Source organism: Leptodactylus fuscus, chromosome 4 (genome assembly GCF_031893055.1).
Source record: "Leptodactylus fuscus isolate aLepFus1 chromosome 4, aLepFus1.hap2, whole genome shotgun sequence".
In the NCBI taxonomy this organism is placed as follows: Eukaryota; Metazoa; Chordata; class Amphibia; order Anura; family Leptodactylidae; genus Leptodactylus; species Leptodactylus fuscus.
In genome coordinates, this window is record NC_134268.1 from 140,595,727 (window position 1) to 140,616,265 (window position 20,539).

The following is a 20,539-nucleotide window of genomic DNA, read 5'->3' on the forward strand; positions in this document are numbered from 1 at the left end:
TTCTCTTTTGTCTTCTCCAACATTTTTTTCTCTATATATAAAACTTAACCCCTTCCCGACATGCGCCGTAATAGTACGGCGCGTGTCGGGTCTGTAACTATGGCGACCGCCCGGGAGCCGGGCGGCCGTCATAGCCGCCGGGTGTCTACTGCTTCAAGCAGTAGACAACCGGCTCTAATGCCTCCGATCGGTCCCCGGACCGATCGGAGGCATTAACCCCTCCGGCGCTGCTGTCAAAGGCGCCGGAGGTGCCATTTTCCCGGCGGCGCATGGGCGCCGCCATTTTGGCAGGGATCGCCGGCTCCTGGAGCATGATCCAGGGCCGACCCCCCGTTGCCATGACAGCCGGGAGCCTTGTTAAAGGCTCCCAACCGGTCTGCAAATTCTCTCTTTTGCAGGCTGGTGTATACAGCCTGCAAAAGAGATGATGCTTTTTTGCAATGCATTGCAATGCATTAGCATTGTAATGCATTGCATTAGTGATCAGGCCCCCTGGGGTTCAACACCCCTAGGGGGTCTAATAAATGCAAAAAAAAAATAAAAAAAAAAGTAAAAAAAAATATAAAAAAATATAAAAAGTATTAAGGGTGCATGCACACTACGTAACGCCGGGCGTGTATGAGAGCCGTACACGCCGGCGTTACAGCAGGGCTGCCGAACACTTCCCATTCACTTCAATGGGAGTGCTCGTAAACGCCGCTGTTACGAGCGCTCCCATTGAAGTGAATGGGAAGTGTTCGGCAGCCCTGCTGTAACGCCGGCGTGTACGGCTCTCATACACGCCCGGCGTTACGTAGTGTGCATGCACCCTAAAAGTTCAAATCACCCCCCTTTCCCTAGAACAGATATAAAAGTAGTTAAAAACTGTGAAACATATACATGTTAGGTATCCCCGCGTCCAAAATCGCCCGCTCTACAAATCTATACAAATATTTTTCCTGTTCGGTAAACGCCGTAGCAGGAAAAATAGTCAAAAGTGCCAAACCGCCGTTTTTTCACTGTTTTAATTCTGATAAAAATTTGAATAAAAAGTGATCAAAGCAATAACATTTCCCGAAAATGGTAGAACTAAAAAGTACACCCGGCCCCGCAAAAAAAAACGCCCTATGCATCCCCGTACACCTATGTATAAAAAAGTTACGGCCGTCGGAATATGGCGACTTTTAGAAAAAAAAATTTTTAACACCGTTTTGGAATTTTTTTTAGGGGTCAAAATGTAAATAAAACCATATAAATTTGGTATCCCTGGAACCGTACCGAAACACAGAATATAGGGGACATGTCATTTTGGCTGCACAGTGAACGCCGTAAAACCAAAGCCCGTAAGAAAGTCGCAGAAATGCATTTTTTCTTCAAATCCACCCCATTCTGAATTTTTTTCCTGCTTTCCAGTACATTATATAGAATAATTAATGGTGGCATCATGAAGAAAAAATTGTCCCGCAAAAATTAAGACCTCATATGACTCTGGGAGCGGAGAAATAAAAAAGTTATGGGGTTTAGAAGGAGGGGAGTCAAAAACGAAAAACGAAAATCAAAAAATGCCATCGGCGGGAAGGGGTTAAAGGGGTTGGCCACTTTCAGACCAATATTGACAAACAAATGTACAATAAAAAGATATACAATTTTCCAATATACTTTCTGTATCAATTCCTCACGGTTTTCTAGATCTCTGCTTGCTGTCATTCATTCTGTTACTTCTAGTGGATATACAGTGCCTACAAGTAGTATTCAACCCCCTGCAGATTTAGCAGGTTTGATAAGATGCAAATAAGTTAGAGCCTTCAAACAAGAGCAGGATTTATTAACAGATGCATAAATCTTACAAACCAAAAAGTTATGTTGCTCAGTTAAATTTTAATACATTTTAAACATAAAAGTGTGGGTCAATTATTATTCAACCCCTAGGTTTAATATTTTGTGGAATAACCCTTGTTTGCAATTACAGCTAATAATTGTCTTTTATAAGACCTGATCAGGCCGGCACAGGTCTCTGGAGTTATCTTGGCCCACTCCTCCATGCAGATCTTCAAGTTATCTAGGTTCTTTGGGTGTCTCATGTGGACTTTAATCGTGAGCTCCTTCCACAAGTTTTCAACTTGTGAACTAACCCTCACACTTACTAAACTCTTCCGCTCTGCAATTTATCCTAAACGGAGCAGCCAGGATCAACTTTCAGCTCAAACACTACACCGATGCCTCCGGCCTCTACAGCGCTGTTCCTTCCTACATCTTCACCCCTTTTATCTCAACACCATAAGTTTGTGTGAGCAGGGACTTTACACTTATTGTCTGAATTGATGCTTAATTTATTACACTGTAATGTCTGATTTTTCTGTATACAAACCCTATGATTTGTAAAGTGCTATGTTTGTGCCATATAAATTTAAAAAAATATTAATAAAGAAAAAAAATTCCAAAAATGTTATCGTACAAAGTAAAGATCTGGCAAACTGATGCCAACTGTGTGCAATCTGTATACCGCTTTAGACAGAACCTTAAAAAAACTATAAAGTTGGCTATTATCAATGTCCGTTATTGATGCAAATGGAGTCCCCTCCATTTGGTGTCCATTTATTCATGTAAAAAACATGATGGAACCTTTCTTCCGTCATGATTTGTACTTTTTAGATGGAAGAAAAATTTATGCATGGAGGTCTTTTTCTTCTGTTGCAAAAGTAAACAAAGATGACGGAAGAAAGTATCTGTAATATTTTTTACCTCAGAGTCAATGGGAACGGATGCAGACGGAAAGGGCTCCATCTATGTCCGTCACTCTAATATCGCTAATGTCGCTGCTCTCATCCTATGATGTATGAGAGCAATGGACCTTCATAAGATTAGTGTGTGATTAGTCCCCACAGTTGTAACATTTTATTTATTGTTGCAATATGTCTTTTTTAAATATCTTTGAAGAAGGAAAAAAGTAGCACATTCCAAGGCTAAATGGCACCTTATCTGTCACCTCACCAAGGTAATATAGTCACACAATCAATAGCAAAGAGCAATTTGATTGCTTAATCACCATAGTATATGACGTAGCCTGTTAAAATTAGTTACATATCTGTACAATGATCATATCACACCTACAATTCATCTGAGAGAAATAGTATTTATTACTGTGACATCAGTTTTCTAAATCCATTGCAATAACCTTTTATCATTACTCTTTTGTTTCTTACACGAGTGTATTGCGAATAAAACTCTAAAAATGCTATAAAGGCTATTCCAACGTAGCTGCAGTTAAAAACATGTTTCTCCAATGATAAACTCCCTTTAAGGATTATATACTAAAGAGGACCTGTCACCTGGTCTGAAAATTCAAAGACATACCTCGCCTGATAAGCACTGTAACTGTATGGTAGGGTTCACACTACCGTTGGTGTCCACTCAGAAGGTGTCTGTTTTAAAAAAAAAAACTAAAAACGGGCACCTATCATAAAGGACATAAAAACAGACAGTAACCGATAGCTTTCAGTTACTATCCGTTATATGTCCATTGCCCATAGACCTCAATGTTAAAAAAAAAAAAAAAAAAAAAAAAAAACGGACACTTACTGTTCATTTTTTCAACCGGGCAGAAAAGTCCTGCATGTAGGATTTTTTTGTCTGCTTGAAAAAACGGACATGGTTGTAAACGGACACTAAAGGACACAAAATAAAATCCCATTGAAATGAATGGAAATTGCAAATGGGCCAGCTAGTGTCTGTTGCTAAAATCTTCCACGGACAACAGCCACAGACACTGCTGAGCAGACACCAACTATAGTGTGAACGCCCCCTATCTTGTGTCCTTTTAGTGCCCATTTGTGTCTTTTAGTGTCTGTTTACAACCATGTCCATTTTTTCAAGTGAACAAAATCCTACATGCAGGACTTGTCTGTACAATTGAAAAAACGGCCAGTAAGTGTCTTTTTTTTTAACATTGAGGTCTAGGTTTACTGTCCGTTTGTGTCCATTATGATAGGTGTCCGGTTTTTTGTTTTTTTTTAAATGGACACTTTCTGAGTGGACACCAACGGTAAGTGTGAACTCTACCTAAGAATTTGGGGATTTTGTTTGTCCAAATCATTGAGCCATTCCAAAGATATAAGTCTTGCCAGTCTTCATGCAAATTATGGTATTCTAGCCAAGTGGGCAGTAACACGTCATAATATGTAGCATACAGAGTCCCTTCCCACCAAGATACCACAGTGCTATCGCCTACCCAATATCTGACATATACTATAGGCCTGTTCCCTGACGTATAGGGGTTAGGTGTTACTGTTAATAAGGACCACTTTTATAGGGATTCACTGTGTGAGGTAATTATACCACATTAGGGTGCCAAGAAGAGTGCTAGAACTATACCCAGCTGATTTATCCTTACCATAGGAATAGTCTTGGCTGTGTCTTTCCTTTAAGTCACCACTATATCAAACAATTGGGCAAATCACCAATATAAAGAGTATGTGCTGGAATGACAACAATGTATATATAGAATAAGCATCAAAGTAATAAAGCTATTAAAATATATATTCATGCAAAAAGATAAAAACACATCGTACAGATGGAAAAGAGCACAGGAAAAAGCAAAAACAACCTTCCTCCAGAAATGCCCAGGTAAATACGTACACAATAGTTATTAAACAAATACAGTCACCTCTATACAAATAATCAAATGATCTAATATTGCAGAGTACAACCACAAAGTAAAAGGACTGCCAACATTGCTGGAAAAGGGAAAGAGAGGACACACCCCGACACACATTTCACCTAAACTTCATCTGGGGAAGGGGGGTGTCCAGGACTGCTTTTCACATAGAAAGTCATATCACCCGAATAAGTTAATCTAATTTACCATATCTCTGATTTAACTTTACACATCCTTTAATATAATATCTTGTTCCAGAGATAAAAAGGCTTACAAGTCAATCAGCGATTTACCACATTTTCAAGAACATTTCCAAAACACATTTTTCAAGGAACTAATTCAGTTCTAAAGGGCCTTGAAAAACCTCTGTACTATAAGGGTGTATTCAAATTCCTCACCATTTTCCTCCATGTGAATGGACCCTAAGGCTAAGTTCACACGGGGTTTTTTGGTCAGGGTTTTGAGGTCGTATTCGCTCAATCAATGGGAGACGGTCAGGTTTTTTTTCCGGGAGTCGGCTTGTTCCAGCTCCTGGGAAAAGAAGCGAGATGCTCATTCTTCAGGCCGTTTTGCCTTGCCATACATTGGGCGAAATCCGTAGCGGAGTGTGCGACTGGATGCCGGTGTGCACCGGCATTCGGTTGCAGCTACCCTTTTATTGGACTCCACCTCAAGTTCCGGTCCAAGAAACCCCGTCTGAACTTACCCTAAGGGTCCATTCACAGGGAAGAAAAAGGTGAGGAATTTGGTGTGGAATTTCAGCGCTGAAAAAAAAGCCTCCCATTGACTTCAATGGACAAAATTCCTCACCATTTTCATCCGTGTGAATGGACCCTTATGGTCCATTCACACAGAGTTTTTTGGCTAGGATTTTGGCAAGGAAAAAATCCGCTTCAGGAATTAGGAAATGTTTTTTTCCTCCAGCACAGTGTATGGACCTTGAAAAAAAACGCTAGCGTTTTTCCACGTGGTTTTTGCCAATTCCACGTAGATTTTCCACCTTCCATTGACTGTGTTGGTTGAATCCACAGGTGGAATCTGCCTGAAGGAAGCTTTTTTTCCGCTAGCGGGGAAAAAAAGCTAGCAGAACCCATAGAACTCTATGGAGAGACTTTTTTTCCACGTGGATTCTGACAGGGATTCAGCGCCAAAATCCTTGCCAAAAACCCTAAATCTGTAAATCACCCCATTTTCAAAACTGCACCAATTACATAAGCATGTTAGAAGTTAGGTAAAATGGTTTTCTGGGGCACACTGCACGCGGAAGTGAAGGAAGCTGGCTTCAGATGTGGACGGTGTGTCATCATCAGACATGCATAGTATAGATAGTACTGTGTGCTGAGGCTGAGGAGATGTCAGTCAACTAGTGGGGCAGAGCTAAGAAGCAGATAGTAAAGCCCATTGATGGAAAGCAACACCCCTAAAGCCCTTTTCTACTCATTTGCATAGGGATTAAAAGGACAATTTTTAAAAGTGACCCCATTTTGGAAAATAGATCGCTCATAGAATTTATCAAGGGGCATATAGTCAGTATTTTAACGCTGGAGGTCTTTCACAGAATTTTACTATGAAAATGGAACATTTTTCATTTTTACATTGTGAAAATGGCCTAAAAATTTATCAAGCTATTTTACCCAACTATGGAAATGCCCCACTTGTGGATTTAAATTTCTGGCACAAAACATGGTAAAGCAGGATAGAAGCAACAGTGAGCTTTTCAGAGGGCAGATTTCGCTTGAATTAGTTTCAGGTGCCATGTTGCATTTCCAGACCCCCTGAAGTACTAGCATAGTGAAAACCCCCAGCAAATGAACCCATTTTGGTAACCAAGTCGTATCAAGAATCTTTATGAAGGGGTACAGTGAATTTGTTGACTCCACAGAATTTACCACCATTGCAAGGTGAAAAAGAACATTTTATTTTTTTCCAATAAAATGTTGCTTTAGCCCCAAATTTCTCATTTTCACAAATGGTTAAAGGAAAAAAAGCACTCCACAGCTCATTACATCATTTCTTCTGAGCTTGGCTATATGCCAGATGTACTTGTAAACTGCTAAACAGATAAATGGCAAAACCTGGAACAAAAAGAGATTTATTTGCTTTTAGAGGGCAAATTTTGCTATAAATAGATTTTAGGTGCCATGCCTCATTTGAAGACTCCTAAAACAGATGTACAACATAACACACAAAAAATGACCTCATTTTGTAAACTACGCCCCTCAAGGAATTTATAAGGGTTATATAGACCATTGTCCCACAGGTGTTTCATAGACTTACAGTAATTAACTTTGGCCTGTGAAAATTTAAACTTCTATTTTTAATTTTCACAAGGGGTTAAAGGGCTCACCCCACAATCCGTTATGCAATTTCTACTGAATACCAAAAAACCCAAGGATTTGGATGCACACACTGATGTTTTGAAAAAAAGGCACAAAGACGGGAAGCACCATTATGCTTTTTAAGGGCATTTGCCCCTAAATTGACTTTATTTTGGAAACCGCACTCCTCAAAACTTTTATCAAAAGGTGTAGAGATCATTTTGTCCTCAGAATGGGGTCCAAATGCTTTCCAGAAAGAAACATGGTGTAAAATGAAAATTGAAATACAACACAAAAAAATACCTGTATCGGAAACCGTTTTATTTTTTGGAAATAACAGCATGTCAATTATACCTATGGAAATGCTGGTGGTAGAAAGTCTGCTGAGAAAAAGTCTGTTTTTTTTGTGAAAAGCACTGCAGGAAAAATTGAAATGTGTTTCTGCTGCGGTTTTCTCTCAGCAATTTATGGCTGTGGCCCACTATGTGGAGCCTTAGGCCGGGGCCCTATGGGATGTAAACACTGCGATTTGCTCGCAGCATAGACGCTGCGGGAAAAATCGTGGCGTTTTACAGTGCAAGCAAAGGGGATGGTATTCATGCGAATCCCATGCCCACTTTGCGGAAGAAATCGCAGCATGTCAATTATATCTTCAAAAACGCCGGCAGATTTCCCGTAGATATAATGTTAAGAGAAAGTCCACAGAGGAAAACTCAGTGAACTTTCTCTGAAAAGCGCTGCGTTGCGATTATGGTCCATGGGGCCTTAGCCTTAAACAGGTTTTCCAGGTATGAAAAAAACTTATGTGAGTGTAAACTGCTATTTGGGCATAAAACAGGACTCAGACGGGAAGTAGCACTGCGCTCTTTGGCTTTTGGATACTAGATTTAGAAGGCCTAGTTTTGCAAGTCATGCTGCTTTTGCAAAGTCCCAGAGGTGCCAGTTAAGAGGAATTCCCCAAGAAGTGATACCTATTATTAAGTTAACCCCCTCAAGATAGTTATCAATGTGGTGTAGTAATTATTTTTACCCCTTGAGTATTTCATTAAGTTAGTTTACAGAAAGGATATGCCATTTCAGAATGTTGATGTATGTATGTATGTATGTATGTATGTATGTATGACGTCTTTCTGGAAAATTTACAATGTCCACTTTGAGCAACTGATGGTGAAATTTTTTTTTGCAAGGCTTGGGGGTGGGGGCAAGACTAAAAATGCTCATTACATTCCTGGATAAATTCCTTGAGATGTAGTTTCTAAAATGGGGAACATCTTAGGGGATTCCATTTTACTGGCATTTCAGGGTATCTGCAAAGATGGCATGGCGTCTAATGACCAAACTATCTAAATCTGTGCTACAGAAAAACAAATAGTGTTCCTATCATTCTGTGCCCTGCTATGTAACAGCAGTTAATATCCACATATGACATTGTTAAGTGGAGTATCCTAGATTCAACAATGGAATATACACTCACCGGCCACTTTATTAGGTACACCTGTCCAACTGCTCGTTAACACTTAATTTCTAATCAGCCAATTACATGGCGGCAACTCAGTGCATTTAGGCATGTAGACATGGTCAAGACAATCTCCTGCAGTTCAAACCGAGCATCAGTATGGGGAAGAAAGGTGATTTGAGTGCCTTTGAACGTGGCATGGTTGTTGGTGCCAGAAGGGCTGGTCTGAGTATTTCAGAAACTGCTGATCTACTGGGATTTTCACGCACAACCATCTCTAGGGTTTACAGAGAATGGTCCGAAAAAGAAAAAACATCCAGTGAGCGGCAGTTCTGTGGGCGGAAATGCGTTGTTGATGCCAGAGGTCAGAGGAGAATGGCCAGACTGGTTCGAGCTGATAGAAAGGCAACAGTGACTCAAATAGCCACCTGTTACAACCAAGGTAGCCAGAAGAGCATCTCTGAACGCACAGTACGTCGAACTTTGAGGCAGATGGTCTACAGCAGCAGAAGACCACACCGGGTGCCACTCCTTTCAGCTAAGAACAGGAAACTGAGGCTACAATTTGCACAAGCTCATCGAAATTGGACAATTGAAGATTGGAAAAACGTTGCCTGGTCTGATGAGTCTCGATTTCTGCTGCGACATTCGGATGGTAGGGTCAGAATTTGGCGTCAACAACATGAAAGCATGGATCCATCCTGCCTTGTATCAACGGTTCAGGCTGGTGGTGGTGGTGTCATGGTGTGGGGAATATTTTCTTGGCACTCTTTGGGCCCCTTGGTACCAATTGAGCATCGTTGCAACGCCAAAGCCTACCTGAGTATTGTTGCTGACCATGTCCATCCCTTTATGACCACAATGTACCCAACATCTGATGGCTACTTTCAGCAGGATAATGCGCCATGTCATAAAGCTGGAATCATCTCAGACTGGTTTCTTGAACATAACAATGAGTTCACTGTACTCCAATGGCCTCCACAGTCACCAGATCTCAATCCAATAGAGCATCTTTGGGATGTGGTGGAACGGGAGATTCGCATCATGGATGTGCAGCCGACAAATCTGCGGCAACTGTGTGATGCCATCATGTCAATATGGACCAAAATCTCTGAGGAATGCTTCCAGCACCTTGTTGAATCTATGCCACGAAGAATTGAGGCAGTTCTGAAGGCAAAAGGGGGTCCAACCCGTTACTAGCATGGTGTACCTAATAAAGTGGCCGGTGAGTGTATGTGGGCTTTAACTGCTGTTTGGGCACATGGCAGGTGGAGAAGTGAAGGAGTGCGGTTAAACTTTTAGATGGTCTGCTTTTTGAATGCTATGTCATGTTTGCAAAGCCTCTTAGGTACCAGCAAAATGGAATCCCCCAGAAAGTAAGCACATTTTGAAAACTACACAGGCTAAGGAATTTATCAAGTTGTGTTGTGAAAATAAGTCTCCCAGAATTTAATTTGTAAGCTATGCGGAGTGCAAGGGGTACACCGGATCCCATGCAAATTTCTTACTAGGCTCCTATTGTGCTATTAAACAAAAAGTAAACAAAGCCAACCATTAACCCAGATAACCAATGTGATTCTGTTCACATTGGTTAATTCGTTAGGGTTATTACAGCATTTGCGAGGTTCTAAGTGCAGTTTCATTTGGACCAAACACATCCAAACTAAAATTGCTATTACTGTACTTTGAGGTCTCTTCAGGCCTCAGCGTATATTAAGCAGAGGCCAGGGGAGGTGAGCGAACATAAAAAACAGTTTTGCTCACTTCTCCTGAGAGCCGGAGCCTAGGAAAGGTGAGTAACTTTTTTTATGTTTGTTCAGTGCCACTGGGCCTCTGCTTATTATACTCTTATATTATACTATTCAGACTCCAAGTATAATAGCAGTTTCGCGCTCAGAGGTTCATCCAAAACATACTCATACTTTAAAAGGGGCACGACCTAAATAATCACTATTAAGGCCCCGTTCCCACGGAGTAAAGCGCTGCTCATTTAGACACGTAAACACGTGTCAGAGTGAGGCGCTTAAAAACAGATCCCATTGACTTCAATGGGTGCCGGGTTATGCGCGCTACACATTGAAATCAATGGATTATAAAGCCTCCCATTGATTTCAATGTGTAGTGCGCGTAAGTCCTATTATGATGCATCTGGGGAGTCAGTTCGTCAGTTCTGGTGTCTTTTCCCTAAGTCTAAGCATAGGTGAACCCTGATGTATGTTCATACAATTCACACATATTCTTTCCTGATGAAGCCTGATTTGTCTTAAAAATGGGGTCACAAATTTTCATGGGGAAAAAGGCATTACATTCAGGCCTGACTTATCTGCCCTGGTGACAGACTCACTTTAAAGAGACTTTCCAGGACTATGATACTTTTGACCTTCCATGCCATTTTATTTTATTTTTTATTGTTTTGTAACGTGGTGTCTGGTGAATTTTTTGGTATTTTTTATATACTGGTTAAGGCTATTATAAGTCAGTACAAAGGTCCTTTTACATCACCCAACATCCACCCCACAAATGAAAGTACACTCATAGGGTGCATTCACACTGAGTAAACGCTAGCTTATTTTGTAGAGTAAAATTACACTTGTAAATTTTGCTATCCCATTGACTTCAATTATATTTTTTTACAAGTGTAAAAATACGCCTGTAAAAAATACGCCTGTAAAAATACGCCTGTAAAATGTCATTGAAGTCAATGGGATAGCAAAATTTACAAACTTTTTACTCTACAAAATAAGCTAGCGTTTACTCAGTGTGAATGCACCCATACACTGTCTACCAATAAGTATTTGGACACCTGTGGTAGAATAGAAAAACAGCATTTATTCCTATTCAATAGTTGGTAGAACCCAGCAGATGCGTCCTTATGGATGGTATTGATTGACACAATACTCCCGGATGCCTGTTGAAACTCCTGGTGTATGTGAGCCATCGGTTGGGTGCGGTTTCTCTGGCCAGCACTCGTCCAGTTTCGTCTGGTTTCGTCTGGCCAGCACTGGGTCTCTATCTCCCAACTCGGGACACATTCCGACAATCACCGTTCACCTTCCACTTTGTAATCACATAGGCCACTGTCGATTTTGGGTAATTCAGTTCGCTTGCTATGTCCATTAAGGATCGACCATTTCTGTGGTAACCGACAATTTCTCGAAATCGGACAACTCTGCACTTTGTGGCATCTTGCATGCAACTGATGCCAATGCTGTTTCCTATTTAACGGGGGAAGGCGTGACGTACATCACGACCGCAGATATCTTCATTTGCATGGGTGTCCAAATACTTGGTAGACAGTGTACTTCTCCCTTAAATCTACTACTACAAAATCTGCATTAAAAAAACAAAGCTTTTCCACACTATGTGGCCTCAGCCTTAGGTTAAGTAACCCAACTTTGTGGACATTTTTTTCATTGGAACTTGGATACAGACACTCACGGAATAGAGTGTTTGCCATGCACCCCGAACTAATGTTTATTACAAAGCCGATGGAATCAAGCATCATGTGGGTGAGCTGAACTTTTTTCTTTATATTTGTGGACATGCTGCATTTTTTGCTGCTGGACAAATGTAGCAGAAAAAAATGCTACTTTTTAAAGGACCTGCAAATTGAATGAGATTACTCGTACAGTACATCGTCATCATATTCCACAACGCTTTACAGACATTGTCAGTCACTGCCCCATACAGGGCTAACAATCTACATTTCCTATAAGTATGCCTTTGGAGTGTGGGAGGGACTGTAAAATCACAAACAATTTCCCTATAAATTGAATAGGCAAGGAATAAACAGAGAAAATGCAGCAAAAAAAAAAGCAAAATGTTTACTCTGTGTTTTTTCCATAGCGTTTTTTTTAGATGCTATTCTTTACATGGGACCGTAGCCTTAAGAGGTTTTATTGAGTTATAGTAAAAACTCTTTTGTAAGACTTCAGGTACAGTACCAATAATGCTGGTGTCACAATATAAAAATACAGCATGTTTTTTCTCGCGGTGCTTTTCACAGAAAGAGCAAACCTCTGCGGACTTTCTGCTTCCATTATAGCTACAGGGAAACCACCAGCGTTTCCATAGGTATAATTGACATGCATCGGTTTTGGAAATTGCAGCGTTCCCACTGCACATATTTTTCTGCAATTTGTGGATGTAATTTGCAGTGACTGTAAAACATCATGTCAGGTAGTATATATTTTTACAGAGGGATATGTTGAAGACTTTGATCAAAGATATATGTTGGTAGATCCTCCAATATAAGCTGGAAATGCACTGTAAAAATAGTTTTTTAGTATTATATTACAGTTCTGTAAACCTAAGCGCAGTTCACAATTGTAGGTCACATGCAATTCATTGCCATGAACACATCGATGTTTTACTCACCTAATGGGTTGCTTGTCTGACATTTCCATGGTGACGGCTTGTAAAATTTTCTTATAAAATCCTCATTCAAATCGAGGTGCATACAATGACCATAGTAATCCTTCCCAGCCGCTGTGTTTTGTTACCTGATACTACGGGACATCCCTGAGCTGAAAATGATGAAGTATAAAGAAGGCTGTGAGGATTGTTACTCTGACAAGTGTTTCATCTTCCAGCAAACAAAGTCACATTCAGTTATATAATCTTTGTCCAAGTTAAAATAGCCAATTTGGCACGCTACATTACCTCCTGCTCTAAACTCAGAATGCCATGACCAGTTATTCTGAATATCACACATCACACGCTTTACCCAAAATAAAGAAACACATGCGATACTCAAGTGTGGCACAACACCATGTGATTCCTTATCTGGCTCAGGAAAACAGACATACCAAGACAGCACAGTCAAGAGACTTCCTAATATGCAGTAATGTGGAAAAAAAAAATCAAAAATACATATTTTAATACCCTAAGGTATTTAGCATTTCATATTGGTGGAGGGGGGTCCATCCGTTAGCTAGAGTAGAAACAGGCTGGCTCTCTCTCCGGAGGATCCAAAAGGTCCATGTCGTGGGCTGCAATGTTGATGGTTATTATGTGGATTTTGTCACGAAAAAATCATAATCAACTATATAAATCTGTTTATACAGAGGTCACTTTCTTTAAGTATATGATTTCTCTACTGCCATCAAAATAGCTTCTAAGGCTACAATCACACAACCCAGGTGCAAAACGGCCATGAAAAACTCAATTTTTCACGACCATCTTGCAGCCGAGGGGAACATGTTTTAGCGGATCCCCTATACATTTAAGTGTATTGAAGGACCTTTGAAAACGTTTAAAAACGAGACATGACCTATATTTCAATGGTCTGCTACAATAGAATATCAAAATAATGGTCATGTATATAGACCCCATTCACTTGGATTGAAATGAATACTGAATGAATGTCACGTGAATATAGTTTAAATCCCTTATATACTTTTGTAGGAGCTGTTTGTGGCACAGTGAATATACCTTTGTGTTGAAGTTCTCTCTTGCTTCTGAGGAAATCAACTTTTAATCCGTATGCAAATGATTTGTTTGCTGCATCTGCGGAAAGGCCGCATTAGCCAAACCAAATTTTTGTGTGTATTTGTTGCACTGCTTAGACTAAGTTCACATCTGTTTCAGAGGCTCCATTATGAACCTCTGATGCAGAATCCGTCAAAAATTGAGGATGAAGACGTCTTGTATGCTGCACACCAGAACAGAAGCCCAACGGACCCTATTACAGATAATGGGATCTTTTGGGCACAGTTGGTGCCCGTCATTGTACACATCTGTCACTTGTTATTCTGCTCCTATAACCAAGGCAGAACAATAGAAGTCGGCGCTGATGTGATCTATTATGTTTATCCACCATTAAAGTTTAATGAGGAAAAACAAACCTATAGAAAGCAGCATAAAAAGTGTAGGATGCCTGCTAAAATGTAGGAACTGCGGAGTATTAAAGCGCATCACAAATACTACATGTAGTGAATTCTTTTATTATTAATAATAATTCCTAATATAATTACCACGTAATGGGGAACAATGTCAAGGTGGCAGCGATATCTGTCCCAGGGCTGGGAGACTCTCATGAATCAGTCACACATGTAGTCGTAGAAGGTTGTGACCACTTTACCTGCACTATCCCGAAACATCATTTGCGTCAGTCACAAAACTACATTAGAAAGTACCCCCCCCCATTATAGAATAGAGGGGAACCTCACATAGTGACAATATAAGAGACAAGAGACATAGTGACAATATAAGAGTCATAGTGACACTATAAATACTATGTATTATCCTGACAGTGTACACATGTACAGTACCTGCCCCCAGCAACCCTGCCAGAGACAACACAAGCACATGGTAACAGGACACCCAGCACAACACACACACGGAGGGGGCACAGCCAGTAACAGGTGGCGCTCCCTGCGCTCTGCCCGCTACAGTCTCATGTGGGTGCAACTTACCTGGCGACTGCAGCAGTAGCCCGGGTGTAAAGGGTTAAGTGGCGGGTCCCGGTACTTAGAAATCCCCTCAGCTTAGCTGTCACCGCTCGGGTGTTGTTATCAGCCCGGCCTCCCCCTCCCTCCTCGTACTGTTGTCTCCCTGTAATCTCCAGAGACTGTATCCCTTCCCCCGCCCCTTGGCAGCAGCTGCCAGCCCTGTGTAAGAGCAGCTTACTTTGCCGAGCCCTCCCCTCTTAGGCTGCTGGCTGTGAGTGTGCTACCCTCCGGCAGGGTGTCAGTCAGATGGGGAGGGTTGTCTATACTGGCTTAGTACTGAGGTGCCGTATCACACAGGGAGACTTCTAGCGCTCGCTATGTACGCGCTAACTTTCTGAGCGCTGCTCTTCTTTCTCCACACCAGGATAGTCCAGCAAGGTGCCACCTCACTGACTGTATATGTACACCCTGACTGTATATGTACACTGTGACTGTATACGTACACTGACTGTATATGTACACTGAGACTGTGTATGTACACTGTGAATGTATATGTAGACCTTGACTGTATATGTACACTGTGACTGTAAATGTACATCGTGACTGTATATGTACACTGTGGCTATATATGTACACCGTGAATGTATATGTACACTATGACTGTATATGTACACTGTGACTGTATATGTACATCCTGACTGTGTATGTACACCGTGACTGTGTATGTACACTGTGAATGTATATGTAGACCTTGACTGTATATGTACACTGTGAATGTATATGTACACTGTGAATGTATATGTAGACCTTGACTGTATATGTACACTGTGACTGTATATGTACATCCTGACTGTGTATGTACACCGTGACTGTGTATGTACACTGTGAATGTATATGTAGACCTTGACTGTATATGTACACTGTGAATGTATATGTACACTGTGAATGTATATGTACACCGTGACTGTATATGTACACTGTGACTGTATATGTAGACCATGACTGTACAATCCTATGAAAAAGTTTGGGCACCCCTTTTAATCTTAATCATTTTTAGTTTTAAATATTTTGGTGTTTGCAGCAGCCATTTCAGTTTGATATATCTAATAACTGATGGACACAGTAATATTTCAGGATTGAAATGAGGTTTATTGTACTAACAGAAAATGTGTAATATGCATTAAACCAAAATTTGACCGGTGCAAAAGTATGGGCACCTCAACAGAAAAGTGACATTAATATTTAGTAGATCCTCCTTTTGCCTCTAGTCGCTTCCTGTAGCTTTTAATCAGTTCCTGGATCCTGGATGAAGGGATTTTGGATCATTCCTCTTTACAAAACAATTCAAGTTCAGTTAAGTTAGATGGTCGCCGAGCATGGACAGCCCGCTTCAAATCGTCCCACAGATGTTCAATGATATTCAGGTCTGGGGACTGGGATGGCCATTCCAGAACATTGTAATTGTTCCTCTGCATGAATGCCTGAGTCGATTTGGAGCGGTGTTTTGGATCATTGTCTTGCTGAAATATCCATCCCCGGCGTAACTTCAACTTCGTCACTGATTCTTGAACATTATTCTCAAGAATCTGCTGATACTGAGTGGAATCCATGCGACCCTCAACTTTAACAAGATTCCCGATGCTGGCATTGGCCACACAGCCCCAAAGCATGATGGAACCTCCACCAAATTTTACAGTGGGTAGCAAGTGTTTTTCTTGGAATGCTGGGGTTTTTTTTGGACGCCATGCATAACACCTTTTTGTATGACCAAACAACTCAATCTTTTTTCATCAGTCCACAGGACCTTCTTCCAAAATGAAGCTGGCTTGTCCAAATGTGCTTTTGCATACCTCAGGCGACTCTGTTTGTGGCGTGCTTGCAGAAACGGCTTCTTTCTCATCACGCTCCCATACAGCTTCTCCTTGTGCAAAGTGCGCTGTATTGTTGACCTCTGCACAGTGACACCATCTGCAGCAAGATGATGCTGCAGCTCTTTGGAGGTGGTCTGTGGATTGTCCTTGACTGTTCTCACCATTCTTCTTCTCTGCCTTTCTGATATTTTTCTTGGCCTGCCACTTCTGGGCTTAACAAGAACTGTCCCTGTGGTCTTCCATTTCCTTACTATGTTCCTCACAGTGGAAACTGACAGGTTAAATCTCTGAGACAACTTTTTGTATCCTTCCCCTGAACAACTATGTTGAACAATCTTTGTTTGCAGATCATTTGAGAGCGGGCTGTCCATGCTCGGCAACCATCAAACTTAACTGAACTTGAATTGTTTTGTAAAGAGGAATGGTCCAAAATACCTTCATCCAGGATCCAGGAACTGATTAAAAGCTACAGGAAGCGACTAGAGGCTGTTATCTTATCTTTGCAAAAGGAGGATCTACTAAATATTAATATCACTTTTCTGTTGAGGTGCCCATACTTTTGCACCGGTCAAATTTTGGTTTAATGCATATTGCACATTTTCTGTTAGTACAATAAACCTAATTTCAATCCTGAAATATTACTGTGTCCATCAGTTATTACATATATCAAACTGAAATGGCTGCTGCAAACACCAAAATATTTAGAACTAAAAATGATTAAGATTAATAGGGGTGCACAAACTTTTTCATAGGACTGTATATGTACACTGTGACTGTATATGTACACCCTGACTGTATATGTACACCGTGACAGTGTATGTACACTGTGACTGTATATGTACACTGACTGTGTATGTACACTGTGACTGTGTATGTACATCATGACTGTATATGTACACCATGACTGTGTATGTACGCTGTGACTGTATATGTACACCGTGACTGTATATGTACACTGTGACTGTATATGTACATCGTGACTGTGTATGTACATCGTGACTGTGTATGTACACTGTGACTGTATATGTACATCGTGACTGTGTATGTACACTGTGACTGTATACGTACAGAGCCCGTCACCAGACGGGGGTAAACTGGGTCTGAGCGCGTCACCCCCAAATAGTAAGGGGCCAGCTCGTAAAAAGAATAACCATGCTATGCTCCTTGCTGCTGCTGAGTCCTCCTTCCTCGACCATTCTGACCTAGCTGACTTTCCATCATCTTCAGAACCGGTCACTTGTGATACCCTGAAAGGGATGTTGCTGCTCCTACAGGCGGGCATGAGCAAAAGGGTATCCTCCTCTCTGGGACAATTGCAGTGAGATATAGATGCAATTGGTGAGTGGAATGACCATATTGAAAGAGATGGGGGAATTTTCTACAGTACGTAATGAGCTGGTAGATGCCCACACCACTCTTGAGGTGGAAGTCCGCTGGCTAAAGATCAAAGCTGAAGACTCCAATGATCGCTCTAAGCGCAATAACATCAAAGTACGTGGAATCCCTGAGGACATTGCATCTGAGGACTTGCCAGCTTATCTCCAAATTTTATTCAAAAAAATGTTGCCCCATCTTTCTGAGCTGGACCTTACCCTAGATAGAACCCACCGCATCCGTAAGGTGAGCTCCGCCCCAGCTGAGGCTCCAAGGGATGTCCTGACGAGGGTCCACTTTACACGTCAAGGACTCTATTCTTGCTGAGGCCTCAAAAAGTGGAACTCTCCCCACGCCTTTTTCAATGATTTCCCTGTATCCTGATTTGTTGGCAGCCACCCTGCAAGCTTGCGCCCATCACCAAGATTCTCAGGGAACGTGGTCTTTGATATCGTTGGGGATTCCCTACCAAACTCCTGATCCTCCGCAATGGCGTGATACACTCTGTCTTTTGTGTGAGTGGAAATTGTCCCCTGCTGACTCTCTCCCCTCTACGTCCATCGAATCTGCCCGTCCTTCCCATGTGTCTAAGGACTGGCTCGCACCGCTTTGGTGTGGTGCCAAAGGTGCCTTATCTACAGTGGGGCAAAAAAGTATTTAGTCAGTCACCAATAGTGCAAGTTCCACCACTTAAAAAGATGAGAGGCGTCTGTAATTTACATTACAAAATGAGAAAACAAATCCAGAAAATCACATTGTCTGATTTTGTAGGAATTGTAAGAATTGTTTAATCAATAATGTCAGATACACTTTAGTCACTGTATAACTTCCTAACCGTGGTCAGGCTTCCTACTGGAAGTCAGTGCTCCCTAAAGTGCAATCCTTCGCTACGGGAATGCTGATTATTGGTGGGGACTTTAATTGCCCGATCGACAATTCCCTGGATTCTTCTAATCCACGTAGACGTTCCCCGATTCTGTCCCACTCCCTGATGGACCTCGGGTTATATGATGTCTGGAGATGTCAACATGGTAGTGAGAGGGATTATAGTTTTTTTTTTTTTTTTCCCATGCATCCTCCTATTCGAGGATAGTTTCTTTCTTGACTGATAAGGTGGGTTTAATGCAATCAGAAACGTCCTTCATAGGACTGGCTACGTGGTCAGACCACACTCTGATCTCCCTGTGGCTCCATGAGAAGTTTGCTTCTGCGTTGCCTTCTCAATGGCGTCTGAATGAATACATTTTAGTTGTTGTTGGAGTATTTTTCCCTTAATGCCCCTACCACCACTGAACCGCATATCCTTTGGAATACCCATAAGGCATATATGTGGGGAATCCTCATTCAGGCGTGCGCACATGCCAGGAAGGCACGCTCGAGAGAAATTGATGAAATCCTCCGCTCTCTGTCTGCGGCCGACAAACTCAACCCTACCCCTGTATTATTGCAAAACAGCGAGAAAAAGCCGGCAACTGCTCCGAAGGGATCCAATTAAAATTAAACTTTATTTCAAGAGTACATACAAAAATAAACAAAACAAAAAAAACCCATAAAAAAACGCCAACGCGTTCAAGGCATCTAACCTAATGATCTCCAAGTCTTATATACTCCCATCTTCCTTCCTGAACCACGTAGTTGCGGTTTCATGCATTTCTATAATGATGTACAGGTGATATCAAGGTATAACTACAGGTTCATTCCCCAACATATGAACAACATTATACATTATTTTGCATCATGAATTTACCATATTCTACAAACTCCATTATTATGTTACATGCAATATAAATAAAAATATCTTTTAACAATCAAACCACTCTCATTCCTTTAGTTGTTGTTTACACTCAATGCGTTTTTTTAGAAATACAGGAATTTTTTATATATATATTGTCAATCAACTTCATTCTTTAGGTACTATTCACACTCACTACATTATGGGCATGATGATCCAACACCCTCTAACTATAACCTGTATTTTACCATACTTCTCCGATTTATCCTCCATGAGCTATCGCAATGTTATACACAGGAGATTCAATGTCAAATTTCCATTTGATGTGAATCATATCATCACGTGACCTTTTCCAACCAATAACAGAACAGAAAATACGTTCATTCAGAAATGTATATAACTATATGCCATTTCCTATATGGGTATAGAGGAAGACTCCACTATATATATCATTCCACCAAGAGTCACATCCAGTGTATCTTTTCGTACTACACCTAGAGAGAAAAGAAAGCGATACTACCAGAACATATAATTTCTTTAAGATTGCAACTTACCCAGTACTCTGGTATACTCTCCTAGTCCACGCCTATTTTTGGGGGGTCACGTGACCACATTAAACCAATCATCGAGTAGGACCACCCACTACACGGCCAGGTCCCACCCACACCATCCAAAGATGAAAAATGGTCCATGCCCATAATCTTAGGTCATGTGACCACATTCAACCAATCATCATGTGGGACCACCTACTATGTAACTAGAT

General features: G+C 41.2%; 1 protein-coding gene across 1 annotated transcript in view; it reads right to left on the bottom strand.

Moving 5' to 3' along the window:
* Window positions 1-14,968, bottom strand: part of COBL (cordon-bleu WH2 repeat protein) — a 241,349-nt gene extending 226,381 nt beyond the window's left edge. Inside the window, exons 1-2 of the mRNA XM_075271170.1 lie at window positions 14,824-14,968; window positions 12,785-12,933 (exon numbers count right to left, since the gene is read on the bottom strand). Of these exons, the coding sequence (XP_075127271.1) occupies window positions 12,785-12,813 (29 nt within the window). The 5' untranslated portion in view covers window positions 12,814-12,933; window positions 14,824-14,968. The remainder of the gene's footprint in view (window positions 1-12,784; window positions 12,934-14,823) is intronic.
* Window positions 14,969-20,539: the final 5,571 nt, after the last annotated feature.